This window comes from Malania oleifera, chromosome 4 (assembly GCF_029873635.1).
Source record: "Malania oleifera isolate guangnan ecotype guangnan chromosome 4, ASM2987363v1, whole genome shotgun sequence".
NCBI lineage: Eukaryota > Viridiplantae > Streptophyta > Magnoliopsida > Santalales > Ximeniaceae > Malania > Malania oleifera.
The window spans coordinates 41,189,880-41,208,940 of record NC_080420.1 but is presented as its reverse complement, the minus strand read 5'-3'; the positions used below and the strand labels follow the sequence as shown (position 1 = coordinate 41,208,940).

General features: G+C 32.6%; 1 protein-coding gene across 15 annotated transcripts; it reads right to left on the bottom strand.

Annotated features, from left to right (window-relative positions):
* Positions 1-3,800: 3,800 nt before the first annotated feature.
* Positions 3,801-18,826, bottom strand: LOC131154435 (protein GID8 homolog). 15 transcript variants are annotated; one of them, XM_058107216.1, is made up of 7 exons: positions 18,662-18,826; positions 18,286-18,388; positions 17,619-17,778; positions 17,404-17,510; positions 6,316-6,447; positions 5,946-6,102; positions 3,801-4,234 (listed from the first exon to the last, which is right to left on the bottom strand). In XM_058107216.1, the coding sequence occupies exons 2-7, from the start codon at positions 18,334-18,336 to the stop codon at positions 4,110-4,112; spliced, it is 732 nt and encodes a 243-aa protein (XP_057963199.1). In that variant the 5' UTR covers positions 18,337-18,388; positions 18,662-18,826; the 3' UTR covers positions 3,801-4,109. The 15 variants fall into 15 exon arrangements, with proteins under 15 accessions (XP_057963199.1, XP_057963200.1, XP_057963196.1 ...); XM_058107217.1 differs by having other exon boundaries at positions 3,801-4,231; XM_058107213.1 differs by having other exon boundaries at positions 3,801-4,231; positions 5,946-6,114; positions 18,662-18,750.
* Between the last annotated feature and the right edge of the window lie 235 nt (positions 18,827-19,061).

Below are 19,061 nucleotides of genomic sequence, written 5' to 3'. Positions count from 1 at the left end.
ACTTTCAAGAGTTTTAATTTGTAGAAACGAAGTGCTTGTACCATGAGAAAGTGTTTTCTTTTGATTTATGTTATAATATATGATGCTAAGAATGTATACATGATTCATATGATGAGACTCAATTAGTTATAAAAATCTTGAGAGATATTTTTGAAATATATATATATATATATATATATATATATATATATATTGTTGTACTTTTTATTTGTATATAAACAATATATGAAAATCTTGAGAAGCATCTCCAAAATTTTACTATTATGCTTTGGGCTTGTAAATAAATAGTGCATGAAAAACTTAGGACCTGTTTGGTATTGTCGTTATTTTCTATTTTCCGTTTCTATTTCTCTATAGTGAGTAGATAGATTATAAAAATATTTTTATTTATGTTGTTAATTTTTTATTTCTGTTGTTGATTTTTTCTATTTGCTAGGAAACTGAAAATTAGATTTTGTGATTTTCAATTATTTTGGCAGCTTGTTGTCAAGGATTTTTAATATCTAAAAATAGTTCTTTTGAATTATATCATTCATTTTATACACTTCTAAATTAAATTAAAATAAAATGATCATAGGAACGCAATTGTTAAATTTGGATCCAAATTATAGAAACTTTGTTTTGAAAAAAAAATAACATCCAAAACCATTTGAATACACGACTAATCCACTGAGATAATAGGTTTCCCTCTTAATAGTTTACCCCTCTCTACTTAAAAATGGATTATATATGTAGCTATTTAAAACTTGAGATTTTCAATATTTTCATGCTACACTTGTAGGGTTTTGAAACGTTTTTTAAGGTTATAATATTTAAGGATTTTAATTTTACTTTCATAATCATTCGAGAAATGAATTAATTTTTCAGTTTGCAATTGTTAAAATAATTAGAAATTAAATTATATTAAATTTCTTTCAAATTCAGATAAATTCAAATTTTAAATTTTAAAATTCAAGTTCTCAAACATAAAATAGATATTATTTTTCAAATTGTAAGGATTGAGAATTAACTTAAAAATGAAATGTACGTAATTTAAAATTATTTAAAAATAAATTTCTTTCAAATTCATACAAATTCAAATTTTAAAATTCAAGTTCTCAAATATAAACTAGATATTTTTTTCAAATACTAAGAATTGAGAAATTAATTAGAAATAAAATTTTGTGACTAGTAAGAATTCGAACAATATAACGGTAATCATAAAGATAAAAATATTTTTTGTCAGATCTTTTCACCCAATAAACTTGCGCCAAGTAATATAACATGTAAGTGTGACTTACTTATTTAACATAATTTTATTAAAAAGGAAGACTAATTTTTTCTCAAAATTTTGGATAAGGAGAATCATAAAAATTGGGAGAGAGAGGGAGAGAGAAGGGAGGCAGTGTGGAGTCGAAAGCAACGGAAACGAAGAAATCGGGGGGAAGTGGCGAAACAATCGCCGACGAAATCTGATTTCGTTACAATTATAATAGGGGGACTCTCTCCCTCTTCTAGACTTCTTCTTTTTCTGATAGCGACACAACCTCGCCTCCCTCCTGCCTCTCTCCCCACTGCTCTTCTCTGCTCTGCGCCCTCCCTCTCTCTCATCATAAATCTCAATAGAATTTTAGCTCTCCAATGCCGACGACCAGAAGCAACGGAATGACACCCGCAGAAACCCCAAGCTTCTTTCACAATCCACTGCCCAATTAACATTTCATTTCATCCTTCTTCCCTCCCAGTCAGCTTTTTCAGCTCCTCCGTACTCCCACCCAAAAGTCCAATCCTCATTCGCGCTTCCCCCTTCCTCATATTTCAAAAACCCCCAACCATCGATCGGCATCATTAGGCACCAGAACCAGAATGGGGATTGGGAGAGGCATGGAGTGGGCGAACAGCTACGGCAAGGAGCGGTGCAGGAGGCTGTTCTGGAGAATCAGAGCGGCGATGAAGAAAGCTATCAAGAACGGAAGCAAGCAGAAACTCAGTTTCCACTACGATCCTTGTAGCTACGCTCTCAACTTCGACGAAGGCGTTCACCGTCGGGGAGACCCGCCGCAAGACGCTGCGGTTCAGGCGCCGAATGGGGAGACGGGCGCCACCTCCTGGGTTTACGTTCTGTGGGTGAAGCCAAGCAATGCGGTTCAGGCGTGCTGAGATATTTCCTATCCTACCCCTTCCCTTCCCTTCCCTGTGTTGATGTATTCAAGTAATTTTGTTCAGTAGTTTTAATCTATTCGAAGGGATCATTAATTTGTTTCTTCTCATTATGAAATTTGCTTCTCTTTCTTTGCTCAACTCTGCATTTTTCTTTCTCATTTTCATTTTGTGGTGATCGATTCCACGGCTTTTTCTTTTTTTATTTTTTTCAACTTGATTTGCCAAGCCTAAAACGATGTCATTTCTTCGCACAAAGTGCTCCAAAAAAAAAAAAATTAATCCTATTCTTCCATGTTAAATTGTTATAATCACCATTATTATATAATTTTATATCATTGAGCATATTCTATAAGCTCGAAAGCTTTTGGTATGCTTCATGACAGACTTAAGCCTATTTGGAATTTAAGGAAAATATTTAGAAACCTATGTTTTTATGTTTGGCTATTGAAAGACAATGAAAACTTAAAAACAAAATTTTGATTTTAGGCATCATTAATATTTATTTTTTTTTTAATTTTTAATCATATAAAAAAAATTTTATTTTTTATAAAATTTAATATAGAAGGAAAATATGATGGAAAATGAGCATCCACCTTATTTTCCTTTCTTTTCTTAAGCAAAATTCTTATCCCAACACATCCTTGGAATAAATGGAAAACTATTTATTTACACACAAAAATTTCATACATGAAATATTACATTATGAATATGTAATTTTATTTTTATTTAGATACCAAACAACTCATGAATGTGTTTTTTTTTTTCCCATGGCAACATTACTCATTGTTGCATAATTATGTATTCTATGATGATAATGTTTTTTAAAAATTATTATAAATATAATAGTCTCTTACAAAAATGCAAGACAAGACTACGTGCTATAGACCCATTGTGGTCTGCTGCTTCTCCCAATCCCACATAAGCTTTCTGCACTAGGCTGAACCTTTATTATAAATATATCAAAACGAAAAGAAATGGAGTGGAAATTGTGCAAAAAAATATTACAGTAATATTTACATATTCCCTCCCCAATATAGCCTTTTAGTTTTTGATGTCCTGGAAATTGGAGCAAGTATTACAATCTCCTCTGCATGATTAAACACTCATGAAAAGCAGATGGGTTTGCAGACTTTTGTTTAGATAGGGACACATGGGCTGCCCACAACTTAGAAAAAGGAAAGACCATATCCCTTACAATGTCTGCATCCAAAGAATGTCACTGTTACCCACATAAACAACGATATATATATATATATATATATATATATATATATATATACTTTCTAATTTGACATTTATAATATATTCAGTAATAAATCATATATGTTAGTAACATCTTATCACACAGTTCATGTCAATGTAGAAAATAAAAATTAAAAAAAAGAAAAGTCAACTAAATTTGGTATCAAATTATTATACAAAAGCATATATATATATACATATATATATATATATATGTATATATTAGGTTTTAATACATGCGCAAAGACATTGCTTAACAAGTTGTCATTAGAAAATACTTCTTCATTCAAATCATACTTGGATTTATTTATACATTGAAGCCATCATGGGTCACCGACTGAGAGCAAGCACAGGCTCTTAAAATGGAGTTGTTCTTTTGCACAAAATGCCTAAAAGAATCTGATGAAATAATGTAGTTTCATCAACATTAAATTATTATTATTATTATTATCAGCATTATTCTTAAATTTAAAGGGAGTGTTCAGTCAATTATACATTGGCTTAAAGCCACTGAAGAGATTTTCACAATGGATCTAAAAAAAAGGTGTAAAACATAAAAACTCAAGCTTTAAATAATAAAATAACAATTCGGGGAGGGGAATGGACTAGCCAGTGTCAATTTTGAATAAAAGTACATACAAGATTTCTCACTCCAATGGGTTCAATCTGTTGAATCAAGACAAAGCCTGTGATGATCCTCCACCAGAAGAGCATTTCAAAAGTTTTCAAACAGCAGGGTCTTCGAGCATTGCGGTCGATAAATCATTTATGCGAGGATAAGCAGCTTTCTCATCCAGTTGGTTCTGCGCCCATATCAGCATCTTCAATAAGCTCGGAAGCTTTGGGTCTGCTTCAATTTATCATCAAAAACTTCGAATCAATGGAGAGTTATTTAACACACAGCAGCTGGGTGGCTACATCAGGATATATGTTATGTGATGCGATGTTTAATACTCTGGAATGGAATAGTTTGGAAGTGAAATTGAATAAAAATCTATGTAACGAACAAGTGAAAAAAATATAAAAATAAATTTCATCTCTGTCCATTCTAGCATTCCAAACAACTCATGAATGCTCATATATTGAAATAAAATTTTTACATAGTTACTTGTTATATAATAGTTATTTGTAATATAATAACAATTTTTTTTTTGTGTAAAATCTTATAACTTGTTTCGTGAATGAAATAAAATGGGAGTGGAATGTAATGGAAAATCATATAATAAACACCATGTAAGAGAAAACATGTCCACTAGAATATCTGGAATTGGGAAGAGGGATATAAATTTCAGGAGGAAAATTTTAGACAATCCAAATACACTTTACAAAGACCAACTCTTATACACCCCCAACATCAGATGAATATCACGCTCAAGAAATATAACATTTTTTTAGGCAAAAACACTGACCTCCCCCAAAATCTTGGCAAAATGACAGAGACGTCTTCCAAGGTTTCAAATTTCACAAACCTCCCCAAAAGTTTAAGAAAATCACAGATCTCTCCTAACATTTGATTTTTCAGACACTTATACCCCTCAAAAGTCTTGTCTTCTTGCCAAAATGTAAAGGGAGGTCTCATCTTTTTGGCAAGCCTTAAGAGAATTCTATAGAATTTCTGAAACCTCGAAGGAGGTGTCCAAAATTTTTGAAAGTTCAAGGGAGGTCAGCGTCTTTTACCCTATTTTTTATAATTTCACTCTTAAAACAATACACATTATGTTAAACAAAAATATCTACCTGACAAGCTCCAATGCTGAAACTAAAAATTTGTATCATAATCACAGTTATTTAGTCCAAGTCATGAAAATACACTCACATGCTAAGCTAAGGAAGCATGCATCCGACCCTGCCCCATTCCTGCTTTGGGGAAGCCTCCTAAACTAGCTTTCACATAAAAAAATATTTATTAATATGGCCGTTGTTTTGTGTTTATTTAGGCTCATTTTAATTCAAGTGAACTTTTGAATACTGCAAAATCAGCAAATTTATTGTAAATTCAGAACATCCGTCGGAAAAGGATCAACTTTCACCACCCAATTAACAAACTTTTTCAGTACAGGTCAGAAACAAGAAAAACCGGCCAGCCCATATCTAACTCAAATTGTACAGGGTGCATTTGCCCCAGGCTCAGGATCTTCATTAACTAATCACTACAAATTTTTACTTATAATTATTTCTTTGAAGTTTAACTTCTTCAAAAGTTTATCTTTTCACTGTTCTCATATTATTACAGTTGGCAGATTGGTCAATTGAGGCAATGATAAACAGTTTATGTTTGAGTTGAGGTTTTCTAATCCATTATAAGCAGAATGTGCAATTCATGCACTATCTAGCCCAACCTAGGTTATTTCCAATTCTGATGAATTAAACGATTGTCATAAATGCACACAGCACATCCAAAAAGTCTCCAATAAGATCCAACAAAACCACTCAAACTATTCAGTACAACACTCCAATGTAGCACATCACAACAGCAAAGAAGATATGCCAGCAGCAATTTTATGATAAGCTAATCTGAAATGAAATCGTATCCTAAATTTGGAGATGGCAAATATACTAACCTTTTTCATGACTCTGGCTTGTAAGGATGGCTGCATTTACTTCACTTGCTGTCTTCAGACGCTGAGATATGTCCAGAAGCTCTCCAACAGGGCAGTTGGAGACATCTTCAAAAGCCAGCAATGCAACAGTTCTTTCCAACTCTTCTAAAAAGCTTTGCTGAGGAAAATTCTAATTTGGTTAAAACCAACCATTAACACCAGTGAACTGCAAAGGTACCAAGGTCTTCTTTTTTCTTTTTTTTTTCAAAAGATTAACCAATAGTAGACAATAATAATCCTCATGAAGAAAAAGCACAAGAAAATTCATCAAATAAAACTGTAACATGCAAGGTTCTGCAGGCATGCTGAATTATCTGGAACCAAAACTTACATTTTCTTCTCCCCTTGGTGCAAGCTCCTCCTGGGCAAATTCAAGAGCTTCTTCTACTTTGCCACTCCGAATCAGTTCTATCAATCTCTGCTGCTGGAGATGGAAAAACAGCTGTGGATTTGTATCCAGTATCTGTATCCAAAACAAATTGTCACATGACATGTTAAAAAGAAGACAAAACTCCTCTCACCCTGGAAACTTATAGGCCACACACTCCTTTCTCGCCATCACAAGTTATGGGCTCCCTACTTCCAACCATAGAAGTAAAACTATTTCAAAAAGAAACACCACTACAAGATTGTGAACAAATATTACTTTGGAATGTTTCTTAAAGGCTCCAGGTTAGTGATTTATTACCAATCAAGAACAATAACAAAGAAGTAATTAGAACAACAAATATAGAAAGAAAAATTAAACCAGAAAAGCATTGACAAGACAGTGAAACAGCCTCAATGCTTAAACAAGTCAAATTGGAAATTTTGATATCAAATTTTGACTCTTAAGAGAGAATGCTTATGGTAATTCCATTCTTGTAATTGATTTCCTTTGGAAGGATATGATAATTTCAAAAATTCCTAAAATGGTTAATTGCAGTTATTCATCATTGTTTCCTCAGCAAGGATAGGGCTGCCATGCAAGTTTTCATTGCAGTCACAAAATAATCTAACAAACTGAAATGGAATTCTTTTCATTTGCAAATAATTTCTTAAGTGGAATGGACTTGCGCAAAGGAACTCATGCTTGGATCACTCTATATTTAACTGTAGAACTCACTTTTGGAACAACTGAAAATATAACTTCATTTTTTTTTTATTTTTCTAACACTCCATTTGGAATGCAAATGAAAGTGGAATTCCTTTTATTTGCAAATGATTTCTTAAGTGGAATTAATTTGCAAATAAACTCGTGTTTGACCTAGTCTACATTAAAGTGTAGAATTTATTATTTTTTTCTAAGATATCCCAACATGATAACTATAACAAATAAAAAGATGAAAAAAGAAGATTCCAATGCATTTAATATTAAAAAATATTTTAAATACTAACCATATAAAACCTAAGTTTTTTAGACATGACTCCTATGAAGCACAAAAATGAGTTTTATAATAATAAAATTGATATAAAACACAGTATATTACTTAAATAACAAAAAAGGATCTATTAATGAAACGAATAATTACACAGAATGGAGGATTAGAAATCCTCTCAGTTAAACAGAAGCTAACAAAGAAAAGCAATTGCATTAAAGCTGCCTCCCAATCTCTTTGCACAACAGGCAGCAGTAACCCAATCCCAAAAAAAAATGTGCCCAAAAAGAGGCATAAAAAATGACTTTCTTCCAAAGTAAAGGAGACGTCTTCTCATCTCTGAACATTCTGGCATTCCTTCCAATCCACATAACCCACAGCACTGAAAGAATAGCGCACACAAAAATTCCTCCCTGTTTTATTCTTCCCAGAGCCCCAAAACTTAAACTATAAAACATCAAAGTTGATTCTGGAGCCACCCAATCTTCTCCAAAAAAATGAAAAATAGATTGCTCCACGTGTCCCGCCACCTTAAAACGAAGAAATAGATGGCTAGAACTCTCATTTGAACCACTGCACAGCATACAAATATCTAGACTAAGAGCTTCGTAGGGTCTCTTGATCTGTAACACATTATTCATATTAATCTTATTGAGTATGAGATTTAAAACAAAAGACCAGACTTACATTTGCTTTCCAAACAACTTTATTTAACAAGGGCTACAGTATGTGGATTTAAAAAAACAAAAAACAAGAAACTCATTCCAGACTTTCTAGAGAAAGTGCTAACCATCCAAATGGGAAAAAAAATGCATTCCCAAGAGATACGATTGCCATGAGGGCTTGGTGAAAATGGCAACTAATAGTTTCCTACTTTCGCGGTCAAGGGGGATGATTTCTCTCATCATTAGCCATAATATTTAAGAACTTTGCACCTTGTTTCTCAACTTTTAAAAGACAGACAATATTTTATAAAAAATTTAAATTCAACTAAAAAGATTAACATTTAGAGAGTTTATGTAGTATTTAGAGAGGTAAAGGTTTCAACCTAAAAATAAAAAGTTCATTAGTTAAAAGTGATAATAATAAAATTTAAAATATCATAACATTAAATAAATTGGGTAAACAACAACAGCAACAAAACCAAGCCTTAGTCCCACTAAGTGGGGTCGGCTATATGAATCATTTTCCGCCAATTTATGCGATCATTGACAATTTCTTTTGATAGATTCAAGGATATTAAATCCTTACTCACTATCTCCTCCCAAGTTATTTTAGGTCTACCCCTACCCCTTCTACTGCCCCCCAAAGTAACTAAGTCACTCTTCCTCACAGGTGCATTATAAGGCCTACATTGCAAGTGTTCATACCATCTAAGTAGTCTCTCCCTTATCTTATCTTCTATAGAAGCTACACCTAACTTACCACGAACATGTTCATTCTTTAATTTATCTTTCAATGTTATACCACTCATCCATCTAAGCATTCTCATCTCAGCAACTTTTACTTTTTGGATATTATGTTTTTTCGTCGCCCAACATTCCGATCCATATAGCATAACTGGTCTTATAGTTGTCTTATAAAACTTCCCTTTCAATTTTAAGGGTATTTTACGATCACATAACACACTTGAAGCACTTCTCCATTTTACCCAACCTGCTTTAACTCTATGCATTACATCATTTTCAATTTCTCCTTCAGCTTGCATAATAGATCCAAGGTATCAAAATCTACAAGTGCTATTTATTTCTTCATCATTAAGTTTAACTTTGTCTTCAATATTCCTCCTATCATTACTAAAATTACATTTCATATATTTTGTTTTATTTCTACTTATCCTAAAGCCTCTAGATTCCAAAACTTCTCTTCATAATTCTAACTCAGTCTCTACTCCGTCCCTAGCTTCGTCAATTAATATAATATCATCTGCAAACAACATACACTATGGAACCTTCTTTTAAATACTCTAAGTCAATTGGTCCCTCACTAAAGCAAAAAGATAAGGCAAAAAAACAGATAAACCTCTTATATATTCTAAAACTATTGTAAGGGCTCTTTTTTGTAACAAAACAGATCCATTAATGAGAGGAAATAATTACAATTGAAGCAGAATAAAATATCCTCCAAAAAAGAAGGCAAAAAAATAAGACAAAATTACATCAAAGCTGCCTTCCAATCCCTTTAAATATCACACAGCAAGAAACCCCCCCAAAACCCCAAAAGAATGTGCCCAAAAAGAAGCAAAAAAATTAAAATCTCCCAAAGCAAGTCTGAGAAATCTTCTGATGTTTGAAAATTCTAGCATCCCTTTCAAGCCAGAGCATCCACACAATTGTATACACTACACACTTCCAGAAGATCCTACCTCATTAATTCTTTTCAAAACCACAAAACTTCACCCTCAAAAAACCGCCCAACCCTCACCCAAACAAAAATTGTCTGTTTCTGGTGTCGCATTACTCTTATCAAGCTTGTCTTGCTAGTATCCAATGGGGGTAGCCAATAAAATGAGAGGATCATGTGAGATTTCCTTTGGTTGGGGGTTGGGGATAAGAGAGATCACCTTGTTATCTGGGAGACTATTTGTAAAATGTAGGTTGGAGAGGGGTTCGGGTCTTGGTAAGTTGGTGTCTAAAAACACTGCTCTTTGGGTAAATGGTTATGGCAGTTTTCCTTAAAGGAATCCTCTCTTTGGCATAGAGTCATTAAAAGTAAATTTGGTATGCATGTGGATGGTTGGGATGCTAACTTCCGAATTAAATAATCTTCAGAAACCCTCCTATTTCTCACGTCTACCCCCTCTTTGCTAAGTTTGTCTTGGGTAATAGTTCTCGTATTCATTTTTGGGAAGACTTCTAGATGGGTAATGCTCCTTCATTATAATCTTTTCCGCGTCTTATCATGTGAGTTCAGGACATAATGAGGTCATTTCTTTTTGATTTCTGAAGGTCATTAATTTTCTTGAGACTTTCATTTCTGTAAAACTCTTAATGATAGAGAAGTAGAGGACTTGTCTTCCTTGTTCATGTTAATGGGGACTTCTTGTCCTTCCTTTGGGGTGGATAAGTGTTCTTGGTCTTTTGACTCTTTGGGGGCCTATTCCCACAAATATCTTTTGTGACTACTTGACTTATGCTAATATTTTCTCTTTGCTCCATAGAATTATTTGGAACGACGAAATTCCCTCAAAGATCAAGGCTTTTATTTGGTTGGTTGTTCTTAATAGAGTCAATACCAACAATATGTTGCAGAGTAGGAGAGCTTCAAAGGCACTTTCTCCTGATATATGTTTTCTTTGTTGTCATGGTTCTGAAACAGCGTCTCATTTGTTCCTGCACTGCTCGTTTGCTTGGAATATATAGAATAAGCTTTTTGGTCTTTTGGGAGAAAATTGGGTTTGTCCGAAGTTGGTGGAGGATTTATTGGCCACTTCTTTTGCTGGTTTTGGTAAAAGGAAGGATGCGCATGCTTTGTGGATGTGTGTGGTTTTCACAGCTCTATGGGGTTTATGAATTGAAAAAAATGCTTGTGTATTTATGGAAAATAAGCTGAACAAATCTTTGTCATGGGAGAAGATTCATTATTTGGCCTCACTTTGGTGTGCTTCTGCTGGTTGTTTCAAAGGAGTGAGGTTTTCGGATATCGACCAGGATTGGACGGCTTTGTTAGTTCGATTATTAGTTTTTCTTTATTTTATTTTCTCTTTTTACTTTCTTCTGTTTTGGAGGATTTCTTGTTCTCCTTCTTGTACACTCTTCTTTCTCTAATAAAGTCATCTTCTTTTGCTATCAAAAAAAAAAGAACAAGAAAACAAATTATTCCACATATACCTCACTAGCTGACAATGAAGGAAAATATGGCTATTCGGGATGGTTTGGAGTTACTTATGCAGAAGGGTTTTTTAGAAAAAAAGTGTTAAATTTAATAAGTGCTGATACTGAGTGTTAGAAAAGCGCTGAAAATTATTAGTGTTTGATTGTATTTAAAATAAATGATATTTGGATACTTGCTTTTATTATAGGATACTATATGATTATTCTTAAACATATTTTAAATTACAAATATTAATATTTTTTAATTGACAACTTCATTAATAATTATTTTAATTATTTATAATTAAATTTTGATATTTTCTATTAACTAATATAATATAATATTATTATTTATTAATTAACATTAATATTGTCATTAATGTATATTTATAACATATAATTATCACATTAAGTTATGTTAAAAAATAGTATTAATAAATAGATTAAAATTTTTAGTTTATTTCATGTTAATTTAAATTTATAAATATTTTTTATTCAAACCAAATGTTAATTATATTTTACTAGTAAGTAATAGGTTATAATGCATAACAAAATAATATATGGTTAATTTTTAATTAACAATTTAATTGATATTTTTTTAACAGTTATTTTAAATTAATAATTAAATATTTTTTATCTAAAAAATAATATAATATTTTTTTTATTAACAATAATGTTCTTAATTTATATTCATAATATACGATTATCATATTAATTTATGTTAAAATAATATTATTAATTAAATAATTATTTTAAATTTTTAAATATTAATTTAAATTAATAGATGGTTCTTCTTCTTCATTCCAAAATTGAATTATTCACTAATAATTAATATATTATAATACATAATAAAATAGTACATGATTATCTTCTAATGTATTTTTTAGATTATAAAAATACTAACTAAATTTTCTTATATTTACAAAATTGACCCTGCCTATGAACAGTGCCACTTAAAAGTGGTCAAAAAGCTATCTTAGATTGCTTATCAAAATTCACTTAAATAGTTCTCCAAAAAATGGTTATAGAAAAATACTTTTTACAATTAGTGCTTTTTATAGTATAAGCCAAATGCCACTTTTTTGTAAAAGTGTTTATTTTCTATGATAAGTGCTATAAGCACTTTTTTTAAAGTGCTCCCAAATGGGGGCTTAGTCTCATTTGCCTCATGCCACAGCACACACAATTGGACTTTGAGGCTTTATAAGGCTTCCTTATCTGCAACACATATTGTATTGATCTTGTTGAGAATAAGAGACCAAATGAAAGCTTCAATTTTAAAAGGAACTTTTGATTTCCATACAGCTTTGTTTAATGGGAAGGGACTAGGATTTGTGGACTTTGTACGATGAAAAGAAAATAAAGACTTTGAAGAGAAAGATCCAGAGGGTCCCTAACCCAAAGTTTTGTATCCCCCCTCAAAGTAGGAAACAAAGAATCCAGCACACCCAGTGAAAAAGTTAATCCATCAATCTCTCTGTTGTTGAGACTCCTAAAAAAATGGAAATCTCGAGAAAAATAGCACCCTCACTCCCCCACCCAAAAAAAGCAAAAACTGAAAATGAAATTGGTGCATCATAAACAGAAGAAAGCCTAGACAAGCACAGAACCAAAGCTCCAATAAAATCTCACCAACCCAAATATCCTCCAAGAAACAAAATTTATCTCCATTACCTGCTTTGAGACCGGTAAGGAGAAAGAGAAGGCAAGCAACCTAGGAAACAAACTTTCAGAGGATGTTTCGTACGACATCAGGTAATTAGGTAATATTGCTGCTGCCCGTGGAGGCTGGAATCCCATCCATTCCAATGCATTCCATATTTACTCTTAATTACCTGATGTCGTACGAAACATCCATAACCATTTTCCATTTAAGAAAATGTTCTTACAAGCCACATTTCCAAGCCCCAAAACCCATTCACACTTAGGCCTCTTGACCACTTCCCAACTAAGCGATCCCTCTTGTCCTTCCCAAAACCTAAACCCAACACACCCAAGTTTTTGGGAAGAGTGGCAAACTGTTTGATGGAGAATCATATGCAGAAAATTCTAGGAGATCATATTTTGTTTGAAGATTTAAAAATTAGGGATTTTACATTTGTATGGGGATATTTGTTTATATCAGTAATTTTAACTACTATGTGATTATTTATTATTTTTTATTGTTTTGGGGTTATTTTGTAATTTTTAATTGTTTATCTTTAGGATTTCTTAGTTGCCTATAAATATAGGCTTATGATGTAAGGTTAATAAAATTTTGGAATGACTAATTGAGTCTCATGTTCTCTCTCTCTCTCTTTCTCCCATAGCAGTCTCTCATGCTCCCCTCCACACATTTCTTCTTCTTTCTTCTTCCTCCTCTTCTTTGTTCTCTCTTTCTATTCTCCTCTTCTCAGTTTAATTTCTCTCCCTAACCCTTGTCGGTTGTCGCCTTCAGCAACACCCTTAGGGAAAAAAAAAAACCCTAAACCTAACCCTTCTGTCTTTCAGCCAAAACCCTTCCCTTTCCCCCTTAGGGAAAAAAATAAAAAAAAAACACTTGTTGCTGATGGCAATATCAGAAAAGGAGCAGGAGACTACAGCGAAAAAAATAAGTCTAAAGAGTGTAGCTCCTGCTACTTCAAAGTTTTTCCCAGGAAAGAAGGTTTATTACCAGAAATAAGTCTTCATTGCAAACTTATCAGAATTTTTTTTCTATTAACAAAGAAATTTATTTGAGAGAGGGAAAAAAATTACAACAAGAAAAAGGAAGAGAAAAGAGGAGCATAAGATATCCGCCCAAAACAAGAGAAAAGTTGCAAAATGAAAAATCCAGAAAACAAAGATTACAAATCAGCTCTACTCAAGCAAAGCCACCCAGTCCCATTGTAAATCTGCAGAAGGAAGACTGAAAAATAAGCCATTCGCAGAAGCCCACAGCAACAAAACAACCCTCTAACCCAAAGCAAGTTAAGAGGAGTGTCCAAATTCTTTAAAATTATGGGATTATTCCCTATCCAAATACACCAAAAGAACTTTGAGCATTTGATAAATATTTTTGGAGGAAAAGGCAGTGCTGTCAACACCTAAAGTCAGGTTTAATACGGAAATTTTTTTTTTCAGAACTATTGTTGAGAAATTGGAGAACCTAGAATTAGGAAGCCAAAATTTTTAATATTTTTCAAGATATGAATTTGAGAAATGTTACATGGGCTTTTCTGCTTTGTTTTGAGAATATTGCTTATTTCAAAAGAATTTTCCTGAAAGAGAATTTACAGACTGGTTGTTTTATCTTGACATTTATTTTGAATACAATGAGACATCATAAACAAGGAGGACAAGATTTGCATCTTAAAAGCTTGTGAGCTATGTGGCTGAGTGGCAGAATACAATACCAAAGATAACAAAGTAAAACTCAAACCTTCCTTTGGTTTAGAATGAAAATTTTGTTAATATTATAATAGTTCCTGATTCTTATAATGAGGTCATCCTCCATCACAAAAGAAGAAAGAGTTCGTACTTGGAGGACATGAGCTTCCAGTATCAAAGTAGCCTATTAAGGATGAAATAGAAATAGTTGTTGTCATGGACTACATCTATGATGAAAAAAATGAGAAAATTTTGAGTGTTTTGTGAGTGATAGTACACAATATAAATGATGTCATCCTTGAAGAGCAAAATGCAATGGAACAAGACATTCAAGCTGTAGGAAGGTCTAAGGAGCAGAAAAATTCAATTTTAAATTAGGAATTCAATTCAAAGCAAGAGCTTTTTAGAGGATGAAATTGTTGAATCTTGCGAAAAGTCTGACATATAGGCCCAAGCCTTGAATCGTCTTCCTCAAAGTGTGATAAATTCTCCACCTATCGACTAGATAATTATTGCAACTCTTGAGGAGAATTTCAATAATTTGTTGTTGATATTTGCTGTGAATTGAAAATGGACAATGTGTAATTACAAGTTGAATGGCTCATGGATATATATTCCTTGTTCTTATTGTGCCATTGTAAAAGGTCGAATTTTCTCTAATAAGGGGAGTTTGATAGAGGATCGCTTGCGGATAATTCCATGCAATAATATTTTGTTTGAAGATTACAAAAATTATGGATTTTACATTAGTTCAGAGATAGTTGTTTATGTCAGCAATTTTTAATTACTTTGGGGTTATTTAAATTTTTAATTGTTCGGGGGGTTATTCATCTTCAGGATTTCTTGGTTGCCTATAAATATAGGCTTATGATGTAAGGTCAATTTTAGTAGTGAAAAGCACTTTTTTATTTCCATTTTAATTTCCAAAGAATTATAAACATTCCAGCTTATTTTTTAGTTAAAAAAAATAAGGATTTGTTTAGCTGCAAAATTAAAAATCTAAAAAATAATAAAAACGATGTTTTCCAAGTTTCCTATACGAATTTAGAAAATTGTAAAAGAAGGTGACATTTTTAAAATTATTTGAAAAAATGGAAATGGAAAATAAAAATATTTCCCATAAGTGAATAATGCCAAAACGTTTTTTTATTGTTTTACAGTTTTTTATACAAATGCTACAAAACTGGAAAATAAGATGGATTTTATGCAATTCTTTGTAAAATTAAAAATGAAAAACGACAATTATTTTCCACAACTAAACAAGCCCTTGAAAAAATGGGAACCTTAAATAAGACAGTAGGATTTACATGTGTAGGAAAAATTCTTATAGTTGAATGAGGGGTATTCAAGTCTAAAGGAATAATTTAGTTCAATATTATGGAATTTATTTGCAAAACCTATTGATCTTGATGTGATTTACAAAGCAAAGACTCAATTTTCCCAGGATTTGCAAACAAATTCCACTGTTTTTTTCTCAAATTCATTTATTTTCCTCCTTTTTTTTCTTCTATGCACAATGCCAATATTAATCTTTTTCCTCCTTTTCAACACGCTTTGTCCAATCTAATCAAATGATTATAAAATAATAATGAAAAATACATGTTGGCACAAAATACACAACTGATCACATGGAAATATAATAAAACAATGGAAGAAAAGCTATAGAAATAAGAAAGTACTTTGCTGCATGCAAAAGAAAAAAGCATGAAAAAGGCTACCAACTTTTCAAGGGCTGAACATGTCCAAGTGAGAAAGACGATGAAAAGTTGCAAGCTTGAGAGATTGGGGTTGGGCATGAAGAAGTATTGATGGAGTAGCAGTTAAATAGGATGGACGGATATGAGTAGGGGAAATTCTTATGGTTGAATAAGGGGTATTTAAGTCTAAAAGTATATTTTACTTCCATTTTATGGAATTCATTTCCAATCCTATTAATTTTGATGTGACTTACACTACAAAGACTCAATTCCAGGTTTTGTTAATTAAGATTTCAATTACGTGATTTAATATTAATTCCAAACAAGGAAAATCTGGTATTTGCAAATGAATTCAACCTTTTTTTTAGGAGTTCAATTATTCCAAAAGTAGTGTAAATAAAAAACTCAAATTCTGGCATTAATTTACTAAGAAGTTAGAATAAGGATCTAAGTTTCAGTATATTATGGTTAAAGAACTTAAAGTAATCCATGCATGATCCACCAAAAGATGACACGTCTCCATGACATATTTCTAACAATCACATCACCAAAAGTTAATGCGAAAAGTAAGACAACGGGAAAACTTAAATGGTAAACTTGATTGTATCTCATGTCTATAGAAATTTAGACTCGAGCGTGGTGCCAGGAGTCTTGAATAGAAACCATAAAATGATTTCCCCTTTTGGACTCCAAAATCAATTAATAGTCAAACTTAACCTCACAGTCTCAACTAGACACTGAAAAAGTCCAGCAGCCTTATATAACCAATACCACCATGTTCTGCACAAACTTTCTTTAGAGATACAAACCTCTTATTACTCTTGAGAACTCACACTGATACAATTTCCAATTGCCTGTTTTACAGTCAACAAATTATACGGCCATACATGCAACCTCAATACCCACCACATCTAAGCAACTTCTATAATTTACTTTTAAGTTATATAGATTAATACCCCTGGTTGGCTTCTCTACAACTATACTCCAAAGCATCTTGAATGCTCTTGTGAATCAAAAATATAAGCTACAGATCAAAAAAGCAATAGAAAAGTCTCCGGCAGCACTCTTAAAAATTCTCAGAAAGCAAAAAATAAAGCAAGAATATGATATCCAATTGTTAATGGCATTAAACAACACAAAAGACATGGCTGATGCATTTAATCTTTTTTTATGAATGATTGAAGAATAACCATTGATATCCTACCTCAGGATTCAAATCATTTACTTTCTCAATTGCATCTTCAACATTCCCACATTGTACTGCCTTCTTAACAGCCATGCGGTCCGTAATTGTTGCAAGATCTATATCTGCTATTAACTGATGAGGAGGAATCATAGTTCATAAGCAAATTAAGTCATGTCACCAATGCAAATGAACAGGGAGCAAGAAAATACATCATCAAAGCCATAAAAGGATACGTTCCGTCCCAGATTCCAAACGAAATTTTTCTGCAGCATCAACATAACCCTCCGTTACAAGAAAATTCATCACTAATCTATTCATATCTTCTTTCCTAATCTTTACATCATTGAGCTTTTTCTCCCATTCCTCTCTGGTAATCACTTTCTTTGAAGTAGCCTGCGCACAAATAAATTCATAAATGACAGGATTCCCATACCATAACCTTGGAGACTTGCTCGAACATTCCAGTAAATTTAAAGTCAGATTACCTCTTTTTGTATTTCAAGTATATACATAGCAATCATGGAGGAAAAGGCCATTGAAGGAATAATAACAATTGCCACAAATGATATAAAAAATCAAAATGCATCATTATTCATTGCTAAAAATCCTAAAATTCAATACCATTGATTTTGTTGAGGGTTCCCGTCCTCTGATAAGCCCCACCACAGATTATAATTGTTATCCCTCAAAGTGAAAATAAAAATAAAAATAAAACCCATTCAATTAATGATAAAGCAGCCAAAAAACACCCTCATTACCTACAACAAAGCCTACTCTGCCTAATTATCAGATTGATTTGCTTAAAAAAGCATGGAATTGCATTCTGCATATTGCACGAAAAGAAAAGTAAGCCATAATTATTCAAAGACGCAATCTATTCTCTAATGGAAAAGCAATCACCATTGATTCAATCTCTGCAAGCTGACGAATGACAAGCAAGAACAGTGACATCAGTGCCCCGCCGTCAAACCCATTGAAATAGTAGAACTGATTGCAGATTTCCCTGTGTGATCCAACGAAAAACCAAATCAACTTAAATAATACATAAACCAAATTCAATTCTTAGATTGAGGAGGGAGTGACAGCTGAAATACGTATTACACTTCAAAGATCTCACATTTTTCTTTAAAGTAGCCATAGATTACTTGCCAAAAATAAAGCCCTACTATGCGGATTGCCAGTGAGAGCGCAAGAGTGTGACAAATTCAAGGGGAAATTTTTTCCGGGAAAAACAAATCCAACCAAAATTCGTGAGAAATTTTACAAGGAAACGCACCTTTTAGGTTTATCGTCCGACGACTGCAACTGGCAGTTGTCTCGCGGGGAAGCCTCCTGCAATTTGTTTCTTCACTGGATCGGTCTGTCTGTTGGCTAGCTCCCGGTTTTTAATTAGGGCAGAAGGCTTGAACTCCGGTTCATTGCTTTCTGGTTCGACCGGTTCAGCACTCAATGGGCCCATATTAGCTTTGTTAAAGTGAGCCGATCTGACCCGTTGGGCTATATGGCAATAACTTTGAACTAACTATGAGATATTTTTTGTTCTCAATCTATGAATTTATCTCATAAAAAACGTTTCAGAAGTCTAAACTTCATAAGTTCAAGATTATTTTAGTACATATCCGATATAGGACTATAATATCATCTATGTCAAATTCTAAAAAGTCTATTTTAATTAT

Bases quoted from the DNA above. Each gene is read 5' to 3' on its own strand.
- LOC131154435 (XM_058107204.1), bottom strand. From the start codon at position 18,523: ATGGCTACTTTAAAGAAAAAT. The intron at 18,391-18,502 runs GTGAGATCTTTG...GTTGGATCACAC, and splicing joins TGGCTACTTTAAAGAAAAAT to AGGGAAATCTGCAATCAGTT. The intron at 6,115-6,315 runs GTAAGTTTTGGT...TAACCAAATTAG, and splicing joins CACCAAGGGGAGAAGAAAAT to AATTTTCCTCAGCAAAGCTT.